Source organism: Anabrus simplex, chromosome X, assembly GCF_040414725.1.
Source record: "Anabrus simplex isolate iqAnaSimp1 chromosome X, ASM4041472v1, whole genome shotgun sequence".
NCBI classification, from domain to species: Eukaryota; Metazoa; Arthropoda; class Insecta; order Orthoptera; family Tettigoniidae; genus Anabrus; species Anabrus simplex.
Genome location: NC_090279.1, coordinates 182,501,234 through 182,528,306, shown reverse-complemented (window position 1 = coordinate 182,528,306; position 27,073 = coordinate 182,501,234). Strand labels below are relative to the sequence as shown.

Genomic DNA, 27,073 nt, shown 5'->3' with positions numbered 1-27,073 from the left:
TTGTGCCGTCTCCTAAACTCGCCGTTGTCTTTGACTGGACCTAAGATTTTTCTCAAAAATCTTTCTTTCCTTGGCCTCCAATTTCTCCATCATGTCTTTTTTGTTCATGGCGAGACATTCCGCTGCATTTAGAGCCTCTGGCCGGATAACAGTGCAATAGTGTTTGATTTTTGCATTCAGAGATAGAGATCTTTTGTTATAGACATTTTTAGTCAGATGGTAAGTCATTTCCATTTTATTCATGTGTGAAGAAAAGGCTTCTTTTTCGGACAAGTTAGGTTCTATCCATTCACCAAGATACTTAAATTTTTCAACTCGCTTGACTTTTCCGTGAGTCCCTTCTAGCTTGCAAACTAGGTGTGAAAATGGGAAACCACCGAAAACCATCTTCAGGGCTGCCGACAGTGGGATTCGAACCCACTATCTCCCGGATGCAAGCTCACAGCCGCACGCCTCTAACCGCACGGTCAACTCTCCCGGTGGCACAATTCCTATCCTCGCCGCTAGATGGGGTTTCATTCATTCCATCCCTGACCCGGACACTGACTGGAATACAGGTTGTAGATTTTCTCTCCATTATAGGCTACTGTGTAGTATTTATCATAATACATACGTTTATTTCTTTTTGCTTTACAAATTTGCTTTACGTCGCACCGACGCAGAGAGGTCTTATGGCGACGATAGGATAGGAAAAGGTTAGGAGTGGAAAGGAAGCGTCCGTAGCCTTAATTAAAATTAATTAATCATTTGGCAGGTGTGAGAATGGGAAACCACGGAAAACCATATTCAGGGCTGCCGACAGTGAGGTTCGAACCCGCTATTTCCAGAATGCAAGCTGATGGTTAAGTGACCTTAACCGAAATAATACTTATCATAGAAGTGAAGCTTCTACGGTGTTAAGGGTTATTTAGTTCTGTACAATCCGTACCGACGTTTCGAATACATTGCAATACTCTTTGTCAAGGCAACTGAAATGCCCTTCCTCGAACCGAGGTAATCCACTCCCAGGCAGCAGTCAAACTGTAAGGAATGTACAGAAAACAACAACACCATTCAACTCGGCAGAAGAACTAAGAATCTTTGCGTTCGGAATTGTATTTAGTTTGCCCCACTTTAACAAAATTCCTGGTGACGTCCCTGTTCCCTAGGTTCTGTATGGTCCACCTGTCTCATAGAGCTCCTCTAACGCTCTGTAATGCGGGTGGTCAGTTGTGCGTTTGATCGTTTAATGTATTATCCAGTATAGGTAATTTATGTGCAGTATTAGTGATTTGTAAGAGTATGAGTACTGGTCACCCATCCAGTGGATGACCACGCCAAATGTTGCTTAACTGTGGTGGTATGTATAGTTATGTTTTTGAGTGTGTGAGTTAAGTACACTGTATTTTTATGTTAATTGTGTGTTGAACGTTCAGTACGAGAAACGGTATAGGGGATATAAGTTGATACAGGAAGAAGACTAAGAAAAAGACAATACAGTATTAAAAAAGTTAATTTATTTTAATTCTTCAACACCAAATTCTGCAAGTTATTTCCAGCATCTCTCTGAATTTAAAATTGTCCAATTTGGAGAAATGAAACCTTTGTATGCATCTTCATCTTGATTGATGTATTACACCTTCATTTCTTTACATGTATACTAAGTAAGATTTACCTATATTTTGATCAAAGTTCCCCAAAATAAATATTACTTTTATTTAAGTATTTACAACCTCTATGCATCGAATATTTATCAAGGAGGGTAACACAAGCATTTTAATATTATATTGTAATAAGATGTGTGTCCTAGAGTTTTGTGGGGTTACGGGACGGCATGCAATATTTTTGATTGAATTACTGTTCTCCAACAGGTTTGATGATAATCTCGTGAATCTGAAATCATACGAAATAAAAAAAAATATTGTAAAGACATTAAATAAATGAATAAATAAATGAATAAATAAATGAATAAATAAATAAATAAATAAATAAATAAATAAATAGACACTACAGCACAGTTGTAAAGCCAGAGGGTCACTACACTTCAGAGAGCCAGACAGTGAATAAACAGGGTGAGCTTCAAAATCTCGATAAAAAGGAGAAGAGAATCTTAATGAAAATTTTAGGACCATAGAAAAATGCTGATGAAGAGTGGAGGAATAGAAAAAATGATGATCTCTACAAATACACCGAAAAAATTACTGTCACCATGCGAAAGCGAAGGCATCTAGAAAGAATGGATGAGAAACGGTTAACTAAGAAATTATTCGAGTACATCACTGGACTGAAAGCTTCGGCAAAGTGGGTCGAAGAGGTAAAAAGAGACGCAATATAAAGTGGACTTACAAAGGATATGATTCACAACAGAAAAGAATTTAGAAGCATCAAAACATTTCAGCAGAAACCACCAAAATGTAGACTCAGATTGGTCATATCTGAGAAAGAAAGGAAGATTAGAAGTGAAAGGATGAAGAGGTTCCGGAAGAAGAATAAGAAGAAGAAGAAGAAGAAGAAGAAGAAGAAGGAGAAGAAGCTTTAGGTTCAATGTGGTTCATAGGCGGCCAAATTCGGAACAAAAAGAAGACGAAGAGACATGCACATATCGCCGTACAATTCAGCAGCAGTACGTGTTACTCCAGTAACCGTTGTCGACACTGTCATAACGAGATCGAAAACCTCCCACATGCCTTAGATTTGCACGCATGATGAAATACTAATAATAACGCTAGTCTACAAGAAAACAAAGTCTGCTACTCTGGCTGGCAATTCTAGCACATTTATGGGGTTTCCATTTAAAGCATGTTGATTTTGAGATTTTGTAGAGATTTTGGCCGTTATCCAATGACATCTGGTTATCATTTTTCTTGTTCCAGTTGTTCGTTAAAAAAACAAATATTAAAGTTCTACGGCCACATTCTCAGAACGAATAATGACAAGCCCACCAAAAGGATTCTCAACCTTGCTCTCTCAATGAAACTCAAGAAGAACTGACTTAGTGAAATAGAAAGAGACCTTAAGAAAATTTGCATCCCACGGGAAATTGTTCAAGATCGACTACAGTTCAAAAAAGAAAAAAAAAGCAGTCAAGAACCATCATTTTGCTGAGAAAATGAATACCAGCACCAATAATCATGGAGTGAAGAACGGAGGAAAGTGTTCGGTGGGAGAAGAAAAGATCAGCGTCAGCTAAATAAGTTGGGCAAAACGCTGTAAAAAAAAAATAATAATACAGACATGAAGTCGCTGAACTGAGCGGCTCAGACAGTTGAGGCGCTGGCCTTCTGACCCTAACTAGGCAGGTTAGATCCTGGCTCAGTCTGGTGTTAGTAGAATTACTGGCACGTAAAAGGACCCTTGCAAAAGTCGTTTAGTGGGACGTAAAGCCAAAAACATTATTATAGACACGAAGTCCAAGGTTACATACAGTGGGGAAATCACATCCCTTTGAAATCAAAACGGGAGTAAGACAAGGAGATGGACTCTGTCCTTTTCTCTTCAGCGGTGTCCTTGGAAAGGTCACACGAGAATGGCGCAGACACAAATTAGTGTTCAAAATTCACCAGTTCGCCTTTGTGGTGTGGTGGTTAGTGTGGTTAGCTGCCACCCCCGGAGGCCCGGGTTCGATTCCCGGCTCTGCCACGAAATTTGAAAAGTGGTACGAGGGCTGGAACGGGGTCCACTCAGCCTCGGGAGGTCAACTGAGTAGAGATGGGTTCGCTTCCCACCTCAGCCATCCTGGAAGTGGTTTTCCGTGGTTTCACACTTCTCCTCCAGGCAAATGCCGGGATGGTACCTAACTTAGGCCACGGCCGCTTTCTTCCCTCTTCCTTGTCTATCCTTTCCAATCTTCCCATCCCCGACAAGGCCCCTTTATTGGAAAGATTTTTAATAGGAAAGTCTTACAAATGGAACGATTCCGAAGGAGAAAGGAAAATAAAACAGGCACAGTGGACTGAAATGAAATGAGATGTCGTATGGCTTTTAGTGCCGGGATATCCCAGGACGGGTTCGGCTCGCCAGGTGCAGGTCTTTCTATTTGACCCCCGTAGGCGACCTGCGCGTCGTGATGAGGATGAAATGATGATGAAGACATCACATACACCCAGCCCCCGTGCCATTGGAATTAACCAATTAAGGTTAAAATCCCCGACCCGGCCGGGAATCGAACCCGGGACCCTCTGAACCGAAGGCCAGTACGCTGACCGTTCAGCCAACGAGTCGGACACAGTGGACTGAAGACAGGAAAAAGAAGCACAGTGAAACAATGAAAGAATACTGGAAGAAAAGGGAAGAACAACTAAGGAGGAAGAATTGAAATTGTAACGTGGTCCTTAAAAGGCCGGAACGCAAGAAGGAGAAGAAGAAGAATCACGGTAATAAATAATTAGTGGATAAATATTACGAGAAGAATGGATGTCTAGGATGAGCACATCATCGAGTGCTATTAAATATTTTGGTGATTGAAATATCAGGCTAAGACTATCATATTCTATTGTAATACTTATGAAGTGTTAGGCTGCAGTGAGTGTCGATCAGCAAATGATTAAAGGTAAAATAGCCTCAGATACGTGGATTGTATAATTTTGGAATATAAATGCGATTTCCTGTGCAGAATGTCCTTATTTACGGTGTAAGAACACTTTTATATGTATATACTAACCTGAAATCGGCTCGCATTATAGATAAACTTGTACTTGGAATATAATTAATTACCTGCACATGAGGAGGTGTTCCAAGAGCATAGAGTACAGCATCACCAACATCTTCTGGGTTGAGATAAGGCAACTTATACAGTTCTTCAATATTAATATTGGGAAAGTTATTTGCCAATTCAGTTCTCGTAAGTCCAGGGCACAAACACTGAAATAACCACAATAGAAATAACTTTTATCATACAATGGAAATCAATTTACGTCTATACTGGAGGACCCGTGCTTCTCTACAGCATTCCTTATAAATAGGTCTATAACATGTTTGGATATGACATTGCTCCGTGTACTACCCGGGTAGTTTTTGAATATCCACTCTCAGGATTTTTATTACCTCTTAGTTATGTGTCAAGTGAATTTTTGTAGATTTTTACTGTAATGCTGATTCGCATCTTACGAACTATTTTGCAGTTTTTGTGCTACTTAATTAAAGGTTTTCTTCACGTGGAGCTTACGCTTCGTTGCAGCCCATATTGTCTGTGAAGTAGTTGATCGTTTCAAGTAAATATTTAAAATAACTCGTAACTGTACATACTTATTTACGCATCGCCCTATAGTTATGATGTTCACGATTCGAACTGACAATGAGATTGTCACAAATAATCCTAGAGAACACGAAAATTGTGGATTCAACACTAATATCGATCATTTTGGGCATTTTCCTTTTCAATGTTTTTCACCTCCCTACCCATGCCGATGGAGGTTGAACTTGGACTTAATGGCATCCGGAGTGTCACAATTCATCTCAGCGACCCAGAAAAGTATAGATTCGACAATAATGTTGGTCGTTTTCTATGATTTTCACATGTCAGTCTCTCCCCACCCCAACCATAGTGGTGGTAGGGGTGTCTTACCCAGAGAGTAAAACATATATGTACCACGTTTCGTTGAGAGCTATGCTGGAACATGTACCGTATGTTGTACCAGGAAATGGCCGTTCATGACTAGCTTGAAGAGCATGGGTTTTACGCAGGGCGTGTACGGTACAGTGGTCGTTGAGTACAGAGGGGGTTATTTTGAATAACTGTCTATTTTGAAAACTGGATTTATTCAGCAAGAACAAGTTCGTATCACCCCCTTACACAGTTGATGTTGAAGAATGGTCCCGGTCTTGCGGCTGGCGATGTCCCACGTTGACATTGATACGCCCGTTCCTCCTATTGAACAGCACTCGGCACCATAGTGCCAGGCACCTTTCCACCGAAGGCAGATCACGGCAGTCTAGTTGCAGGGTTCACTCGTTCAAAGTGAGGTGAATACTCGAGTTAACAGAGGCGACAATTGACAACATGTTTGAAGACTTTCATTTTCCCAATGAAGGAATTTAAAAAATGTGTTACTATCGAGTGGGATGTTAATGAGATCACACAGGAACATTTCTTTAATGAAACAAACTTGTCATTAAATATTTTGAAATTAAAGGTACTTTTCTTCTTCCTAATGTTAATAGAATCGAACACGTCCTTCTGGCGTAAATTTTACTTGGCCAGTTCTCTAGTTTACACACTAAAGAAATACTTAATTGTGCACTTCACTCTTTGTTACAAGATAATGCTAATATTCAAATGGTTTACACTATTCGTTGTAAGAGAACACAAAAGCATGAAGAGTTTTAACACTGTACTATGAATTTTCAGGAATATTTACAGACTTTTCTATCACCTATTAATTCACAATTTTACGATAGTAACTTCGCTAAGATTCATGAAGATTTATAGCTGCGTGAGAAATTAGTTCTGTTCATACATAAACAAAGATAAGACTTTGCAATACTATTTACTCTAAAGTGAATTCAGTCCCGTTCACTAAATTTAACACTTACTAATCTGAACGGTGGAGTTAAATATTGTAACATTCGAGTCTGCACTAAGCTGCGACGTTAAAGTCCTTCCTACACGGAAATATTTCTATTACCTGTCACGGTGCACTTCGTTGAATTTGCACAAAACACTTTCGTACTATCACGACGGAGAATCTCCAACAGCCAACGTACGGCTGGGCTGTAGAATACCACTGGTGACTAGGCCTTCTCATCCTGTCCTTTTTATAAGAAATTTGCCTTGTGCAACACGGAATTCTATAATCGTTTTAACCTGCTAAAACTTTGTTGATTCTGCACGGGTTTTCCTGAACCTAGGAAGTAGTTATGTAGCCTTTAGTGTGGGCTATATGATGGTGTACTTCTTGTAATTATACGATTATTATTTTGGAAGCTTCTAATCGTATAAATAAAATTATATTCTATTTGACGTCAATTATCGTTGAACGACTGGCTATGAGCTCACTAGAAGTCTGCTAGCGGGGTCGGCTCTCCTCGCGCACAGCGCGTGTTTTTGAACTTGAAATACTTCAAACAGAACGCTGAACCAGTGTTTCCGGTACATTCCCTCCGGCACAGGGAAATAAATCTGGAACAAGATTTTCTTTCTTTATTCTTCTCTTTTCAAGTATTTCTTCAGGTTCGCCGCTTCGTAAACTCCTTCAAGGTCGCCACACAATTTATTCACTTGATAGGCCCCGTTAGTGAGGACCTTGGCGATCCTGTATGACCCCACAAAGAGAGGACAGAACTTCGCATATACCTTAAGTTCAGGGTGCGATACTGCCGGTTTTCTGATTAATACCAGATCATTAACTCGTAGAGGTTGTCGGAAGGCACGATTCCTTTGTCTTCTTTCTCGTATCTGCGCCGCATGTCGTAATTTCGCTACTGCGGTGGTTTTACAGTCATGATGAGTAATTACTGTATCTGGAGGAGCTTGCAATATCTGGTCCCATGGTCGATCAGGTGTGATGTCCTTATGCAGCCACAGAGGAATGTCCAGAAAGGATTCATGAGTAGTCGAATGACGACCTATGTATAATAGTGAGTACCTCAACACTTTTCCAGTTTCGTGTACCGCAATAGATCTTGCATAATTTTGCGACTGCACGGATAACGTGCTCTGCAGGGTTTGCCTCTGGATGTCTGATTGGATTCATTATATGCCAGATCTCAAGCTCTTCAATGCTATTTGGAATTCAACAGAGGTAAACTGCATCTCATGGTCCATCAATAAGTATTCTGGCTTAGACATCTCTGGAATTATGTTTTCCTTGATCTACGGAGGACGTTTTCAGCATTGGCCGCCTCGATAGGCAACAACATCGTATGTTTAGAAAATGTGCGTATTGTCGCGGATTGCTATGGGTAAAGGGCCATATAGGTATAAAGCCAGTATTTCTCCCGGTTTCTTGGGAATAAGAGGACTTGGAAACTCTCAGGCTTGATCTTTTGGAAAGTATCGCAAGTCCTAAAGATACTGCGTACATCACGTCTCAAATATTCCCATGTAAGTTTCTTTTGAATAAAGCTGGCAATCTTGTCTGTTTCCGCATGCCCAGATGCGGAGTGACAATGCCACAAGATGGCTGATCTCATCCTAGGAGGAGCATAAATCCTGTGTCTGACTTTTTCAGGATCCAAGTACTTATGATTCAGACCATCGTGCTAACAGAATCAACGAGTTACCCGTGATATACGTGGGTAGACGCCATCGTTGGCAGGAGTCGAACCCTGGAAAAAGCGAACGAGTTCGCGTCTTTTCCTGTCCCTCCCCTGTGCCTCAGGTAGATATCGAATTCTTCGGACGAGTTTCTCCTCTCCTCCACTCAATACTTCAATCGGATGATCTGTGGTTTTCTCGACCGGATTGCGGTTTAATGCATCTGCTAAGACATTCCTCCTTCCGGGCTTGTGTAATATTGTTGTAGAATTTGAATGAAGTAACAAAACAACAGTTTCAACTTTTGGATAGTGATCACAGTGGGTTGAGTGACAAGGCCAAAGCCGGCAAGGAAGGAAAACTTCCGTAGAGCAGAACTTTCTTTTCAAATTTCATGGCAATACTAGAATCCAGCGTTGATTAATTAATGCTAGTAGAATAAATTTTAAATTATTTCTGGGAGGTAGTGGATTCGAATCCCACTACGGCAGCTCTCAAGATGGTTTTCCGTGGTTTACTATCTTCACACCAGGTAAATGCTGAGGTTGTACCGATTAGGGGTACAGCCGCTTCTTTCCCATTCCTAGTCCTTTCCTATTCCATCATTGCCTCTCTGTGTCGGTACGATGTAAAGCAAATTGAATATATATATTTTCTGGGAAGAACAACTTCGAAACCATAAGATATTGAAGATATTTAAAATAAAATATTAAATTTTGTAAATATATGTGTGTTTTCCCGCTGATATATAAAATATGTACTAAAACTGGAAATATAGACAAATATGGAAAATAAAATGTGTTTTAAATCACTAGAAATATCCGAGTTCGTAAGCACATGACAACTTTTTACTATAACTAACGGTTGAGCAAACAGGTGTTTACATAGACATCCCAGCCTTGCTAATGACTGTTGGAATCGTGTACATAATATCGACAGTGCGACGGGTAAATACATGCATTTATCACTTATTTTTATCCCAAAGTATGAACTACTTCCCAAGCAATCTAGGTTGCCACAAGGACAAAATTTAACGCGAAAAAATCTAAAATTAAACACATATCAATATCTCTAAAACGACAAGATTTCGTAAAATATTGACGTCAAAATAAAAACCACCTTGGAAAGTTCACTTCACACAATTAACAGGTGATACAAATCTTAAAAGTAAACATTTTAGAAAGTACCCGGGCAGTACCGGGTAAACAAATAGTAATATATATTATAAAGTGGCTCATTGCTCAGAATATAACATAACATTAACTCACCGTCACTTTCATGTTACTCTTGTGTTCCACGAAGTCCTTCCTCAGTCCTTCAGTGAGAGCCCTTACTGCGGATTTGGCGGCACAGTACATGGCAATGTGACAAGTCAGTACTTCATGCCCAGCAGTGCTGTAATGTAAGCACACAAGAAAATATCTCAAGAGGATGAAAACAAATTAACCCAGAAAAATAAATTTTAGTATGATACTTATGCCGATACTAGACTAAGCGCTGATTTACTGTTGCCGGTCACATGACTGTGACATTTCAAAGCGCGGGAAATTTGGAAAGTGGACGCGCGCTAATTGAAAAGTTGGCGTGGATGGCCACTTGTGCATCCTTTAGCTAATTCTGATAAGATGATGAGGTTGTGGAGGAGATGGAGGGGAGGAGGAGGTGGGGGTGGTTGCGGAGGTGGAGATCATACTCGAAACTTTAACCTACTGCTATGTTTAACGCGTGGAACATAATAGTGGGACAGGTCACGTGTCAAGTGACAGCTCTCTAGGCTGTCTTGTGCAAGGTTTAATGAAATATTTGCCTCCTGGATTCGGAAATCCAACCTTATGCAGCGGCAATATGTAACTAATTACTGCCACTTGAGCCAAGGAATTGAACAACGGACAGGTGATTGGTAGAAAGGTATTCCTTATCGCTTTCTAGCCATGATCATGAACGCTTATTTGTCAGGAACAGATTTAGTGTTTGTTAAGGGTTGTGAAAAGAAGGAATGGTTGCGTGAGTATCTGCCATCAACATGTGAAGTTATCGATCTAAATGTATATAATCTGCATAATTTTAAACTCTTCTCCAGGAGCACAGTGTGGAAACGATGAAGTGACCTTTATGCCATGTGTGTATGCCTTATGATTGCTTGTTACGCAATGCATGCTCGTAGATGAGCAACATAATATGTAAACTGCAGTGTTCAAATCTCGTCAGTGAGAAACATTTTGTAGAGTAAAGGAATCATGTATATCCTGTTTGATACTAAGTGTAACGGATGTTAAAAAGGTGATCGTAATATGTTATGCTTGCAGTAATAAACTAAACACTTTTACTGAAGAAGAGTTGAAGGCATTATCAAAGGCATTTCTAGTGAATGTAGCTGCGGGCTGTAAGGAATGTATGGGAGAAAGTGCCTCGTGAGTGGACGGAGCTTCAGACTTGTAGACTACATCATCAACGAGTACGTTTATCTAAGAGACCCTCAGTGAGACAGTGTGGTACGTGTCAACTGTTTAAACTGTGCCACGGACCTAAAGCTAACGGGTTAACTTCGCTTATGGACACTTACCTTGACTGGGAAGAGAGCGCACAAGCAGGCGCAGAAAAAGATGAAGAGATTTGCTGGGAGAAAGGTGAAAACGCATGCTGGGCATGGACTTATCAATAAAGCAATTCCTCTTGTTCCTTTTGAGCTTCATCTTCGTAGCTAGCAATACTGTGGACCTGGCACTCGATTCGATGTTCGCTTAGTGTGTGGAGATCCTGGTATTAATATACTGGATGCTGCTTACAAAAGCATTATTTTGCCTACCGTGCTAGTAAACGTGAAAACAAACCTGAACTGAGACGTGTAGCTGATGAAAATATGCTTCGTAGAACTATGCAGCGTATGACGTCACGTGAAGATAGCAACTCTTGTCATTGCCGATGCAATGAAAATGAAACTATTGCTGGGTGTAGACATTAGAAGACGAATACAGAAGAGAAAACCTATGTGAGACAGGACTAAATAGATTTACTTGATGAATGAAAAATGTACACATGCTATAATAAATACGATTTATGAAACAAAATGCAGTTGTTGCTTGGTCCTACTTTACTCCAAATACTTATTTAACTAGTAGTAATGATGTTGACTAACATGTTTAAGAACCAGTCGAGAGGAGAGACAGAGGTTCTAGGATAAAACTAATCCAACGTTTAAAAGCACGTCCTCTTTATTAATCCATTAATTGAAATTGTTATTAAAACTAAGTCATTTTACATACAGTTTATTACCACGACGACGAATAACACGTTTGCTTAAATGGGCGCCTTCCAACGTGTTGCTCCACAGTGAAAGCGTTGCCCACGTTTTCTTCAGACTAATCAAGGTAAAGAGTTTACATCGAATTGTTTTCTTCTTATCTCAAGTCACTCAGTATTTATCATTATTCTACGTACAGCAATATTTAATTTACAGCTCAAGGTTCTTATCGCTGGATTGATCTGCTACCTAGACTTGTGTCTACCTACAATACGCCTCATCGTGCCATCGGGACAAAGTCATGTCTTGTTACCAAAAACACACCACAGTTAGATGCTATTCATCTTGTAATCGCAAACAGCTGATCCACAGCGCCATCGCTTTCAGAAGTGTGATTTTGTTCGTATCAGGAAACACAAGTCTGCCTTCGCAAAAGGATACAGTCCTAACTGGAGCATATAAATATTTCAAATCAACAGTGTTAAGTTCACTAATCCAGTAACCTATTTACTTCACCATATTTCGGACAATCTATCAAAGGATGATTCTACATCGAAGAGCTGTAGAAAAAATATCCTGATCATATTTATAAGAGTAACGCAGAATTGATCCTTGTTAATGAACAGGAGAACTGTCCATCACAGGAAATGCTGGAAACCGTGATTTCGATGCACCAATCAGTTGCTGTCACATGTGTGCGCGTGCGCATGTTCTGAATACGTCGCCGTGTCATTACGTGTGAGTGAGAGGAGCAGACGTGTTTAGTGACCAGTTGAATGGTGCTCACGATAAAACAGCGAGTGTTTATAGTCGAGTGTTATTCAAAGCACGATTTGTGGAAAACCTGTACAGAACTGTTTGCGCAAGAGTTTAAGACTGGAAATGTTTTGGCAAAACTTCCAGCAAAGTGTGCAATGCAAAACTTAGTGGCAAAACAGCTCGAAACGGGCTCTGTAGCGAATAAAATCCGTAACTATCTGAATCGAATACCAGAATACATTGTTCGAGTAAAGGGCAGCCTGGAACGAAGGGCGACGAAATCGAAATGCCGTTTATCTGTGCAAGTGGGAATTAAGAAATCGTCGTGTCAAAACGTTAACAAGAAGAACCTGCATCTGTATCCTTATAAATTTACTGTTGTGCGTGCCTCAAAGTGCCCAGACGAATCTTCGCGTGTTGAGTTCTGCCGGTGGTTTCTGAGTGAAGTGGAGTCAAGACTTTTGGATATTCAGTTTTTCATTTTTAGATAAGACCATTTCCAGCATCATCTGTGATGTTCATTAACAAGTCCCGCGTCAGTCCTATTGTAAATAATTTCCAGGTGAGTTTTATTTCTCCCACCCAGTATGTATAAAGAAAACTCATATTATTCGTTTTCACAGTACAAAAATGGTAATTTTGTTCAATTACAAAACTTTCTATTCTATATTCATGTTATAACGACGTTAGAGACCACCGATACAATTTCTTTATGTACATATATATGAGTGTTCGATTGTTGCAGGGTATACTTTTATGAAACTCGGCATACAAAAGATACAATCGTGCTAACAAAGATACTGGGATGATTGGTTTTACGATATTTGAAGGAGGAAAGGGTTAAGACGAGTGGTGGGGAAGGAAAGGCTTTGGAATGATTTCTCGCTGATATTTAGATATATTTCGTATAAAACTGACTTCAAACTTAATGTTAAACCTTTTGTGTAATGACAGTGTTTTTGATAGAGCCAAGCCCGCCTGACCGACGAATAACGTAGGAAATGGTAATTTTGCACATAATTTAGATTTGGAGACTTTATTTAGAAAAATCAAACAAACATTAATTCGCACAATTTTCGCAATCCGTGTAAAGAACAGGCATGTAAGCAAGGTGCTTCAAACATTAAATGCTGCCAGAAGTTAAGAAATACGTCCAAAGATATAAATACATTTCTCTTTTTGATGTTCCATTTTTCGTATGTGATTAGCATTTAAGATGGAATGGTTGCCCAGTTCTACGTTCTATTCAGACAATAACTACTACCTTAGGCACAAGAGTTCTAAATTAGGTATAATTAGATTAATATTTTCCCTAAATTAAGGTATTTGGAATATATATATGGTAAGTGTACCTGCTGATATGAATAATGTGCCCATCATCCACTCCTCTTGCTCTCATATTCTGAACAGCTTCACGAGTGCAGATTGAGAGTCCAAGAACGTTAACATCCAACTGAATCTTCCAGTCTTCTGTTGAGGCATCTGCATTCGAACAGAGAGAAATATAGCTGTTTACCAACGAAGAAACTCAACCACACATATCAGTTTTTTAAGCATTGATAGGTTGAAACACAATCTTATAGGTGACATGAAACCATCCTGACGGAGTCCGTCACCTTTCACGAATAAATACTGTTTTTTTAACATACGAACTGAAGTTTGAGTCACCTGCTTTATAACACAATTTTCATAAATATACCAAAGGTACCCCTTTAAAAAACAAGAAAACAGAGTTTTTTATACATTTCGCCACTACATGGAAGAAAATAGAATCATGGATATGTTTTGGACTTACAAGACGAGCAAATTCGGACACTTTGGTTGTACACCTCTGACTGAGGGGTAGGCCTACACTCTACCTACAGAGGAGATAAAGTGTTCCGATAAAAGGGGGGTTTTCTGCCCGAAGGCAGGTCCGAACATCCGCAGAGGTGTGCCTGAACCGTAGTTTACGTACGGTAGGGTGGCCAGTTCCTTTCCGCCCCTCCATCTCCTTAACCCCGACCATCAGCGCGTGGCTACCCATCCATATTTTGACCACTCCCAATGTTGCTTAACTTCGGAGATCTCACTGGATCCGGTGTTTCAACACGGCTACCGCCGTTGGCAGTTCCGAAACAACGAAAGAAATACGTAGCGTCTTGATCTACGTCCAAAAATATGGCAGCTCATCCAGCACACAACATTCTCTTGCCATGTCACAGGAGAAAAATTCTGCTGCATTTGGTGACGCCGTGTGTTAGGTGCTTTGCCCTGACCTAGACGAAACACCAGTCAAACACAGTGGGAGATAGTTTAAATCTCGGCGGAATTTTGATCTACTGTATACAGAAGGCAGAGTTCTGTCACACGTGAGGAAGATGACGAATACTGGTTGCCTGGTTACCACACTGTCGGTTTTCTATCCACGCTAATTGAATGGCAATAATTCCAGGTGGATACCCAGCCCGAAAAACATTACCATGCTAAAACGGTTGGTAAAACACTGGTTTAACTATATGCTGTTAATCATAAGTACGGTAGCTCAACTTACTTGTTGTACCGGCCATCTTTACAAGTCCAGCGTTGTTGATCAGAATATCGACACCGCCCAGTGTTTCCTTTATCCATTTGAAGAGAGCCAGGATGTCTTCTTCCTTAGAGACATCACATTTCTTGGCGTACAGTTTACCAGGCTTCGCTTTGCTTTCGTGATAACGTCCTCGGGTTTTTGCATCCGTCCTTGCTTTGGCCACGGCTTCCTGAGGAGAAAATCGCTACCGTAAGTTTTTGTTTTTTCATCAACTATACCTGTATCGCAATATACAGAATCCACGTCACCTGTGGATTTGATACACCAAAACAAAGAGAGAACTCTACATGGACGTGCATCCCATTGTACCTTGTTTCCAGTTGTTTAACTAGAGACTTCCTGGACCCTGGAAAAAGTTTCAATCAAGGAACACGGTGAACTCTTTCACCCCAAGAAAGAAGGTGTTAGAAATAGAGCACAGTGTTGTGATGGGGGACTGTGTGTGGGGTATAGTATGAGCAGAGGAGTAAGCCGTTCTAATGTACATATTTGAACGACACCATTATTGTATGAAGATTCCATTTTACGCCCTATTTTCCCATTTATTCCAAATAATTCTCGAAGTACTGCATCTCTAGTTGTACTCTAGTTGTATATGCATGCAATTTTGGCATTAATATTCATTGCCACATCCACAATATAGACAATTAAGGAAAAATACTGATTTATTCATTAGGATCACCAAATTAAGCGGTCCCAGGGGCTCTGAACTTTAGAGCGTGGATTGGGGACCACGGGGCCCTTAGCTGAGTCCTGGCATTGCTTCCACTTACTTGTACCAGGTTCTTCACTTTCATCTATCCTATCCGATCTCCCTTGGTCAACTTTTGTTCTTTTCCGACCCCGATGCTCTTAAGGCCGGTCTCCACTGATTAACATTAACACCAATATGTTAAATTTAACACGTTACAATTGACATGTATATTGTGATTGTGTCTTCCAATTGACTTTGCATGTTAACTCAGAATGTTGAAGTTAACACTTTTAACATGTTGGCGTGTTTTCCGCTCCAAGTGGAAAACATGTCAAGTCAATTCGTTGTTCGTGAGATGTTGACACAGCTTCGGCAACTTCCTTTCCATTTCCATGTCAACAGATAGCCAAACAATGCAAACGACGTGCTTCTCGTGAAGTAGAATTATATTTACAACATTCCGCAACACTCATTCTCTTTTAGTTGTAAGCTACAAATACAGTACCGGTATGCGCACGTGTGTCGTTCTCTCTGCACTATACTAAAATTTATAGTCATAAATGGAGTGGAGCAACATTAATTTTGACTTAATTAATGATATAATAGACATGCCTTGTTTGTCGGATGTCTCATCAAAGGAGTACAGGGATAAAGCGAAGAAAGCCGACATTATTCAGGAGCTCTAAATTATCTATAATTGTTCCCGCGAGTGCATCGGAAAAACCTAGCATCCCTCCGCTCCCAGTACAGTCAAGTATTGCAAAAAGAAATAATAATCAGAAAAGTCGGGGGCGGGAGGGGATAAAATTTATACTTCAAAGTGGGTTGCTTTTGAAGCAATGAGCAGGATGAGGGGAGGAAATGTGTCTAATAGAACTGCATTTCTAAATAATAACAAGAAGCAACAATGGCAATAACAAAGCCCAAATCCTCTTCATCTGAGTCCATTGTCCTTGTTTGAAAATACCAGACACCACCTAAATGTATTACCACAAACTGATATGATGAACTACTTGTATATAAACAAAGGAAGTCAAGTTTATCATGTTTATTAAGTGTGGACACAATGTCAAATGAAACAGTATTCAACATTTAACATTTAACATGTTGATGGTGTCACCAGTTAACATTTAACATGTTGTTGTTAAATGTTAATCAGTGGAGATCGGCCTTTAGGTTTTCGAGGACTAGGGAGTCCTTCATTTTCACGCCCTTGGTGGCCCTTACCTTTCTTTGGCCGATAGCTTCATTTTTCGAAGTGTCGGTTCCCTTCCGGTTTTTTCTCTCTGATTAGTGTTATATAGGAGGATGGTTGCCTAGTTTTACTTCCTTTTAAAACAGTAATCACCACCATCACCACCAAATTAAGCGACAATATACACAAAAAGTGAAGCGTACAGTTGAAGAAGGATGAATGTCCACAAATAACGATAATTGAGATGGCGCTACTGGACGTCGCAGAATTGGGTGTAGGATCTATTCGTACTGTTCAACTGAACGGTCAGCGTACTGGCCTTCGATTCAGAGGGTCCCGGGTTCGATTCCCGGCCGGGTCGGGGATTTTAACCGTAATTGGTTAATGCCAGTGGCACGGGGGCTGGGTGTATGTGTTTTCTTCATCATCATTTCATCCTCATCACGACGCGCAGGTCGCCTACGGGAGTCAAATAGAAAGACCTGCACCTGGCGAGCCGAACCCGTCCAGGGATATCCCGACACTAAAAGCCATACGACATTTCATTTTTTTGCTTTTAGTGTGTTGTGTACTGTTGGTGTATGATTTCCTTACGTTAATTGCTGTTTTGCAATATAATTTATTGCTACAGAATGAACGATGAATGTGTAGGTGATATTGGTGAATTGCAAGATGAACAAAAGCATGTTACTTCAGCCAAGGAAAGAATTAAGTATGGACGCATGGAAGTTGTGAGTAAGAAACTTATGAAATGGGACCAGACTGTCAGTGTATACGGTTGAAGTGTTTTGAAATTTTTTCACAAGAGGAAAGATTAGAAATTCTAAAAAGCTTAATTCTCTTTCCTCTTATGATGAACAGTCAGCATATTTCATCTCACTTATTTCATGTCATGGGATTCAAACACACAAACCATGCAGGATAGAAGATGAGGATTCGCTAGAGCTATAAAGCTAGGATAGTTAGAGAAGAGGAAGTACTTCACGAAATTCCTATCTGCTAAAAAGCTTCTTGTCAATTCATGGTATTTCGCCTAAACGGGTGCAAGCCATTCAGATCAAAATGACCGAAGGAAATGTTTATAGTGATGGTCGGGGAAAATAAAGCAACGGACCCAATGTTTTATCTGCTGAAGTAGTGAACCATGTGTGTGATGTCCGGAAAATGTCTCAAAAGTAGTCTAACTACATCAGACCCCTCGGTTATACCATCTAAGTTCTGACAAATCATGACACGGGCCAAGAAATATTCGGTCATAGTGACTCCTTCATGCGGTTTGTACCTCCCAAATACCACCCTTTCTCTCTCCCGAGCTTGTACCGTTTCGTTCCAGAATTTCTCTCTAAACTTATTTCTGAATTCTTTCAGGTTCGTCATCGTTTGCCTATATACCATGAACCAAGACAGAGTTTCTCCTACAAAAGCATGGTCAATATTTTCTATAACGTCTTCCCAGTCCATAGACTCTTCCTCTAGACGCTTTTCAAACCGTTTTTCTATCATCTTAAGGAAATCTAGCGGGTTCGTTTGTTTCCCATTAAATTTAGGTAGTTCAATTTCCCTAATGTAGCTATTTCCTAGACGTTGCCTTGCCGTGAAAACCTGTTTATCCTTTGCCACCTGTTTTAACTGATTTTCTGCTTTCTCCATCCGGCATTCTACATCTTTGTCTCTCCTATCAATTTCGCTCTCCAAATTAACCTGCTTCTCTTTCAGTGTCCTAATTTCAATCTTATTCTCTTCAGCTATCGCAAACCTTTCTTCACTTGCCCGTGTCTCATCTTCTATTCTAAGCTTTACTGTGTCAATCTCTTGTTGGACCTGGTCTTTGAATACCCGTATTTCCCCTTTTTGAGTCTCAACTCTCTTATCAATACTAGTGACTTGCCTCATTACCTCCTCCCTAGTAGAGTTGCTTCCCTTCCCCATTAATTCCAGGAATTTACTTCTCTGCTCCGCAAACTTTTCTTCTACCTCTTTCCCTTGCCGTTCACATTCACTTTTTTGTTCCTCTAATCGCTTATTAAAATGTTCATTTTTTACCACCAGATCGCGTAACTGCCTACTGTGTTCGTCCATTCTCCGATTCGCTTCTTCTTTATTTTCCCTCATCTCCCTGCTTAATTCAGCTTTAGTTTGCTCTAACATTAAGAAAATGTACAATATATACCTTGAAACGTACCCAGACTATCCTTTAAGCTGTGAGTCATACCGTACCATATTCAATTCAAAATTTAATTTAATATCAGGTTTTGCGATGAGTACACAGCAAACTCTCTGACACTCGAGGATGATATAAAATTGATACTATGCAAGATATAAGGAATAAACTGAAATAGGTAGAAACACAACGCGTTTTGCATCTCAAGAGAGCACATACATTGTACGGACGTAAGAAACCAGCAAGGTACACGGCACAAAAAATATTCGAAAGGAGGCTATTGTTTTCAATTTTCAGAAAAAATGAGCATTCCGAACATTACTACTAATGAGGTACATTACCGTTGCCACCTTTCATGTGTTTTGGTTTGTGTGTACACATCTTAACATCACAGCAATCAGTGTTTTACACTTACACAGAGACACGTGGTCATAAAGGTGCAGATGAAGTATCATCACTTATTTTTCATGTCATTTTTAATTACTTGGACACCGACGTACAAGATCTCCACATACTTTGTGACTCAGCAGCAGGCCAAAATAAGAACTTTACTGTTTTTCACACTCTGCATTATATTGTTCATGAAGTGAAGCGCTTGACCTTTCCCATTCGTGGCCATTCATATAATATGACCAAAATATGGGGTTAATGAATCAGCGGTCACCTGTAGAGCGGAATGATGTCATTGCTAATTCAAGGACAAAACCAACTCCATTTGAAGTAATTTCGTGCGAGGATCAGATGCTGTTTCGTTCTTGGACTGACTTTCTTGGTGCAGAATACATGAAGAAAAGCCCTTTCAAGTCCAGACGTATAAAAGAACTGTTGATAGTCAGGGAACATCCTCGTCTACTCTATTATCGAGACATGTATAATTGTTTTTGGGAACATTCAATCACAACACTTCCAAGGGATTGACTTTACCACCAGGAGAATTCAGGCTTCCCAAGTTGAAGAGATATTGCAAGAAAGAACATCATGCTTTCTTCGATGGTTTGCCATACAGACCTGCTCCTACACCCAGACGACGAACTGCAACGAATTCCCAAACCACGAATGAAGGTCAGAAAAACCCAGCAACAAGAGGTCTTAAAAATCAGTAACCTTTTCCTACAAAGTAGGAAAAGAACAAAGTTAGAGTGTTGTTTCGTTTTGTGACTTTGTGAAATTTATGGACATATATCCTTTTTCCCTTGTAGTTTAGGTCTTCAGTAAATATTTTGATAAATTCTATATCATTGTAATAATTTGCATCTGTGGCGTAGTGGTTAGTTTGATGAGTCATCACCCCTGAAGGCCCGGATTCGGTTCCCGGCTCTGCCATGAAATTTGGAAAGTGGTACGAGAACTGAAACGGTGTCCACTCAGCGTCGGGAGGTCAACTTAGTAGAGGGGGAGGGGTTCGATTCCCACCTCAGCCATCCTCGAAGTGACTTTTCGTGCTTTCTCACTTCTCCACCAGGCAAATGCCGGGAAGGTACTTAACTTAAGGCCACGGCCACTTCCCTCCCTCTTTCTTGTCTACCCTTTCCAATCTTCGCTTCCCGCACAAGGCCCCTGTTCAGCTTAGCAGGTGAGGCTACCTGGACAAGGTACTGGTCCTCCTTCACAGTTGTAACCTAGACCCAATGTCTCACGTTCCAGGCGAGAAAGGTGGGATCCCTCGCTGAGTCCGAGGGAGAAACCAACCCTGGATGGTACATGGGCAAAGAAAGAAAGATAGAAAGAAAGAAAGCAAGCAGATTTCAGCAAATTATTTTCATATAAAAACAACTCTTCACCTACACAGAACTCCTTCGCTTGTAAAGAACTCGCACAGTCAAGTATTAAGAAAAAAGCGCTAAAGCGTGTACAAGCTACTAGCACGGTAAAGCGCTAGTAGAAGTGAGACGTTCCCAACCACAGCCTAACATACATTTATGCATCACCAGGGAACCAAAACCGTGTTAAACGTAAGACATCCTTTCATCAAAGTATACTTCCACACCTACATAGTATAAAAGAGAAAACGGCCCTCGCTGGGGATTTAATGTCTTGAGCGAATAGGAGAATGGAGTTTGCGGTGAAACCTGCATTAAAATAACCTCACAACCTCCATGAACCTGACTGATATTGTGGATGTTCCAGGCTGAGTGGCTCGGACGGGTGAAGCGCTGGCCTTCTGACCTCAGCTGGGCAGTTTTGATCCTGGCTCAGTCCGGTGGTATTTGAAGGTGCTCAAATACGTCAGCCTCGTGTCGGTAGATTTACTGGCACATTAAACACTCCTTCGGAATAAAATTCCGGCACTTCGTTGTCTCAGAAAACCGTCCATACTTAGTGGGACGTAAAAAATAACGTTATTATACATACATACATACATACATTATCATTATAGACTGTTATGCCTTTCAGCGTTCAGTCTGCAAGCCTCTGAGAATTTACTAAACGTTATTATTATTATTATTATTATTATTATTATTATTATTATTATTATTATTATTATTATTATTATTATTATTATTATTATTATTATTATTATGCGTAATGGTCCCTTTCGGAACACATGAAGCTTTATTTATGATTTCTTTTGCGGAGGGTCCAGGATGCTTTTATCTGTTTACCAAAGATCCTTTTGCTTTCTTCCGTCCATTTGGTACCTGCTCTTTTTGGTACTTCATTCCCTGGAGTAACTTCCCACTTGTCAATTTTCTTTCTATATATATTTCGGTTCAGAATTTCATCAGGTTGAATCTGTGAGTTCTTTATGTCCGCTTTTGTTGTGTCAAAGGGAAATAAATCTTCAGTTTATCAACTCTTTCAAGGATCTGGTGGGTTAGTTTGGTTTCTGGAAGCCTCTGAACATGTCCATTAACTTTAGCCTTCTTTTCCTAAAGTATGCCGCAATAATAGATCATTCTTCTGTGGATTTCCGGAACTGAAGGCGGTACCCCTTTTTCCTTTATTATTATTGTTACCGTGTTTTTGTGGTAGTTAGAGGTGAAAGAAGGTGCGGGGTGGTGAACAGGTCTCAAGCTACGAAAGTAAAATTAATTTAAAATTTAACAAGGTTATATTTTCTTTTCAAAATTAAGAAATAACAATTACGGCAGGTACAGAGTAGCAAGGCAACAAAAGGGGCAATTACAATATTTACAGTATTTGGGCTTCGAGCCCCGGATTCACACTTCTAGGGCAATTAGCCCAACTTTACTCCAAAATAAGTTTTACCAGAGGGGCCGAAAACCCCATTCATGTTCCAGAGCACTTGCTCCAAATTACACAGAAAAGCCTCCTCGAGGCATACAACACTTAATTTTCAAGAAAGAGCCACACGCTCTCAAACTTTAAGCCTCTCAAAGGCCACACCAAACTCCACCTTCAAGTTGTCCTCTCAGGACATAGACACAGGGGTAACATACCCAACCTACTGAGGTCTATTAAATGAAAAAGGGTAATTACATGACCTCTAAAATAACAATTTGAGAGGAGGCGATCTGCACTCCTAATGTATTTGTTTCAAAACCTAATTTGGCTCTAGGCCACTGATGTAAGGGCTAATCCCATACTACGGAGGTGACTTTAGAAAAGAAAGAAATTTACATAATGTTAAGGAAGAATAGGTTGAGAAAATAAGTTCACCTCAAAACAATATGAGTGGGAGCTCGAGAGGGTTAAGCACTCTCTATCCCAATATGTAGTTTAAAAGATAGAATAGATACAAGTTTCTTTACATTTTAAGGAAGGTTACATAATGGAAAAACTTCGGACCCGCCCCGAGAGTTAAACTGCTGAGCAAGCAAGAAAAGAAGTAATTAATCGGCCATTACCTGGTTGTTGGCTGCCGCCGAAGAAAGAGGCGCTTCCCGCCCCCTGCTATGTACTTTACACACGAAAAGATGGAACAGAAGTGGCCCGGAGACCCTAAAATCAGCAGTTTATATACTCTCGCGGAAAGTTCGAGGCGTTTGGGGAATGAGAACACCCTCCCACAAAAACTTTATTGGCTAACCAAGAAAACCCCTACACAATATGAAGAAGAAACACATAATTGGTGGAAAATTAATTCAAGAAATTTGGGATTGGCTAAATTCAAAACAAGGGGAAAGAAAGGGTTAATATTGCCAACTTAAACAATGACTGAAGGAAATTTAGCAAAGAACAAACTTTTGAAATTAAATTTTCTCCAAAAAAACAGTTCTTTCACTCCGCACTAGGGTGCACTATTGTTGATCTTCAGTAGTGTCCTCTAGAAGAGAAAGTTCACACTTCTTACTACAAGCAAAACAAAAATACGTCGAAAATGACACAGTTCAAAAACTCCAAAATTTCCAGGTAGTGACATCTTCTGAGAAAGTAGAAAATTAATACCGTAGATAAAGTTCAGACTTCCTCCAGCAGAGGAGTTTCAACTGGCGCAAATTTTAAATTAGCGGCGTGGAGGTGTACCGCCCGGTACAATTATTATTATTATTATTATTATTATTATGATTATTATTATTATTATTATTATTATTATTGCTATTTGCTTTACGTCGCACCGAAACAGATAGGTCTTTTGGCGACGATGGGAGAGGAAAGGCCTAGGAAGGGAAGGAAGCGGCCGTGGCCTTAATTAAGGTACTTGCCTGGTGTGAAAATGGGAAACCAAGGAAAACCATCTTCAGGGCTGCCGACAGTGGGGTTCGAACCCACTATCTCTCGATTACTGGATACTGGCCGCACTTAAGCGACTGCAGCTATCAAGCTCGGTTATTATTATTATTATTATTATTATTATTATTATTATTATTATTATTATTATTATTATTATTATTATTATTATTATTATTATTATAGTGTGATAAACCGAATGTTTCCCTCCCTTACTTTACTCTAACCATCTCCCTCTCTGGATCACTCGTGGTGTGTCGGCCTCCGGATCTCAAGAACTACCCGGCGGAGGTAGTTGGAAGGGCAGGAAAAAGTCCATTCAACACTCCATGTCGTACGATGTCGGCATGTGAAAGATCTCTGTGAATCCCCTTGTGGGTGGGAGACGCAGACGAAGAATACAATCCACGGTACCCCTTGCCTGTCGTAACAAGCGACTAAAAGGGACCTTAGGGGCTCTGAATTTGGAAGCGTGGGTTGGCAACCTCTGTGCCATTAGCCGAGTCCTGGCATTTTTTCCACTTACTTGTGCCAGGCTGCTCACTTTCATCTAGACAGTAAAGTAATAAACAAGACATTAGTTGACACACTAGTCGGAAAAGGTTGGCATCCCTGGAATAGATTATAATGCTATCATTATCTTCTATATTTTCTCTTAACGAGGGAAAAGTAAATGAAATTGCAGAAAGATTAGAATATATGCCTACAAAATACCTAAGACGACCTGAACAAAAGCGGGGATTTCGTAGAGCTCATCATGGCAGGCTACAAAAATGTTAAAATCTCCTGTCATAAGGTACGAGCTTATTTTCTTAATCCTTAATTATTATTTTCTTAATAATAATTGTTATGCTGGGTTGAGTGGCTCAGACGGTTGAGGCGCTGGCCTTCTGACCCCAACTTGGCAGGTTTGATCCTGGCTCAGTCGGGTGCTATTTGAAGGTGCTCTAATACGTCAGGCTCGTGTCGGTAGATTTGCTGGCACGTAAAAGAACTCTTGCGAGTCAACATTCCGGCACCTTGGCGTCTCTGAAACCAGGACAAAATTCCGGCACCTCGGCGCCTCAGAAAACCGTAAGAAGTAGTTAGTGGGACGCAAACCAAATAACATTATTATTATTATTATTAATTGATATACCGAGCTCGATAGCTTCAGTCGTTTAAGTGCGGCCAGTTTCCAGTATTCAGGAGATAGTGGGTTCGAACCCCATTGTCGGCAACCCTGAAGATGGTTTTCCGTGGTTTTCCAATTTCATACCAGGCAAATACTGGGGCTGTACCTTAATTAAGGCCACGGCCGCTTTCTTCTCAGTCCTAGCCCTTTCCTGACCCACCGTCGCTTTAAGACGTATCTGTGTCGGTGCGACGTAAAGTCACTAGCAATAGTAAAAAATATTTATTGGTATCTCATGTCAAGCACGGATAAAATGAGCGAAGTGCTGTACTTGTTGCTATGCGGGCAGTGATGAGTCAACGGGAGGCAGATAAGCTGGGCGCGCCTGCCGGCCAATCGATAAGAGAAACTCTTCTTCTTCTTCTTCCCCTTAATATGTTTACCCTCCATGGTCGGTTTTTCGCTCGGACTAAGCGAGGGATCCCACCTCCACCGCCTCAAGGGCAGTGTCCTGGAGCTTCAGACTCTGGGTTGGGGATACAACTGGGGAAGATGGCCAGTACCTCTCCCAGGCGGCCTCACCTGCTAAGGTGAAGAGTGGCCTTGTTGGGGGATGGGAATATTGGAAGGGATAGACAAGGAAGAGGGAAGGAAGCGACCGTGACCTGAAGTTAGAAACAATCCCGGAATTTGCCTGGAGGAGATGTGGGGAAACCACGGAAAACCACTTCCAGGATGGCTGAGGTGGGAATCGAATCCACCTATACTCATTTGACTCCCGAGTCTGAGTGGACCTCGTTCCAGTCCTCGTACCACTTTTCAAATTTCGTGGCAGAGCCTGGGCCTCCGGGGATGGCAGCTAATCACGCTAACCACTACACCACAGAGGCGGACATTATTATTATTATTATTATTATTATTATTATTATTATTATTATTATTATTATTATTATTATTATTATTATTATTATATCCAGTTCAGTTCCTCCTCAGGTATTTACCACATGCAAGTTTCACAAACACTCGTTCTCCAGATATCGACGCGGTCCTATAACATTTGTATACACAGTATCATGGCCCATTATTGCCAAGGAATTCTGCGATGTTAGCCGCACTGAAGCGTCTTCTCGCCGCCTTGAGTCATCTTTCTCGCCGTGAGCAGTATCAGTAACTCAAAATAAATTATTAATTTTTGAAGTTATATCCCCACTCACCTCTATCTTGTCCACTCTCCGAGCCACAGCTACGATATGAACTCCGTGGTCTTGTAACTGGTAGGCTACAGCTGCTCCTATACCAGAACTAGCTCCTGTCACCAAAGCTACACGTCCTGACCAACGCTCCATGCTGTCTGCCTGTTAGCAACTTGCTGTATGCGTGGTGGAGCTCCGTTATATTCTCTAAAGCGAGTCAAGGCGAGGTTGATGAGATAATCAAGTTCTTGAGTGTTACAAGATGACAGTGCAATTTATGGAGTGAAAAGAAGTAAACATCAAACCAACCGTTGTTACATAATTTTTATTGAGGTTATTATCGGCGATACGACGTCTGCAGTGTATAGTAATAGTCACGTAGTGCTTGCTATAAACTAAAAGAAAAATATTACCGCCCTATTCTCTTTTTGTTAATGGCTCACCACTGCTGCCAACTTGACTAGTTACATGTTGAAATCACGGCACAAAACCATCAATAAACTAACCTCAGTGTAAGTATCAACAATGGAGGTTCCCTAACCCAAGCAAATGATAATAAATGATCAATAAAGATATTCATAATTGAGTCGGTTTTCAAGTTTAATATGAAATTAAGGAAATACACGCACTCTATCTCACTCAATTTAAAATTGTCCGACTCGTTAGCTGAATGGTCAGTGTATTGGCCTTCGGTTCAGAGGGTCCCGGGTTCGATTCCCGGCCGGGTCGGGGATTTTAACCTTCATTGGTTAATTCCAATGGCCCGGGGGCTGGGTGTTTGTGGTGTCCCCAACATCCCTGCAACTCACAGACCACACATAACACCATCCTCCACCACAACAACACGCAGTTACCTACACATGGCAGATGCCGCCCACCCTCATCGAAGGGTCTGCCTTACAAGGGCTGCCCTCGGCTAGAAATAGCCACACGAAATTATTATTAATTTAATATTATATATTTCTGCCGCTGCCTGCTGTCATTTCTTGATGGATACAGTACTTTTACATCCATCTCTTGACACAGGCCAGAGTAAAGTGTAGCTTCCACCGAAGTCCCAGTCAACACCCATGGCTGTGACAATATGGAATAGTTGCTGGGGTATGGGTAGTGCTGAGTAATGACATTCAGAGCACGACTAGTGCATCTGAGTGTTATGAAAGGTGCTGCTCATAGGGTCAGTCATGCTGCAATAGTACTTTCTGACCCAGTGAGGAAAGCAATGGCAAACTACCTCACTCCTCATCTTGCCTAGTACGCCTCATTTTGGTGCTGCCATTGGTTTTTGGGGTTTCCTTATAACCTTTGGTGGTGCTATTTGAGGATCCAACCAGCCTCT

At 40.7% G+C, this 27,073-nt stretch overlaps 1 protein-coding gene across 1 annotated transcript; it reads right to left on the bottom strand.

Annotated features, from left to right (window-relative positions):
* Window positions 1–1,477: 1,477 nt before the first annotated feature.
* On the bottom strand, window positions 1,478–25,926 carry LOC136885927 (farnesol dehydrogenase-like). Its single transcript, XM_067158625.2, has 6 exons — window positions 25,756–25,926; window positions 14,707–14,914; window positions 13,526–13,655; window positions 9,442–9,568; window positions 4,693–4,839; window positions 1,478–1,872 (listed from the first exon to the last, which is right to left on the bottom strand). Exons 1-6 carry the CDS (start codon window positions 25,885–25,887, stop codon window positions 1,834–1,836), a joined length of 783 nt encoding a protein of 260 aa, XP_067014726.2. The 5' UTR covers window positions 25,888–25,926; the 3' UTR covers window positions 1,478–1,833.
* Window positions 25,927–27,073: the final 1,147 nt, after the last annotated feature.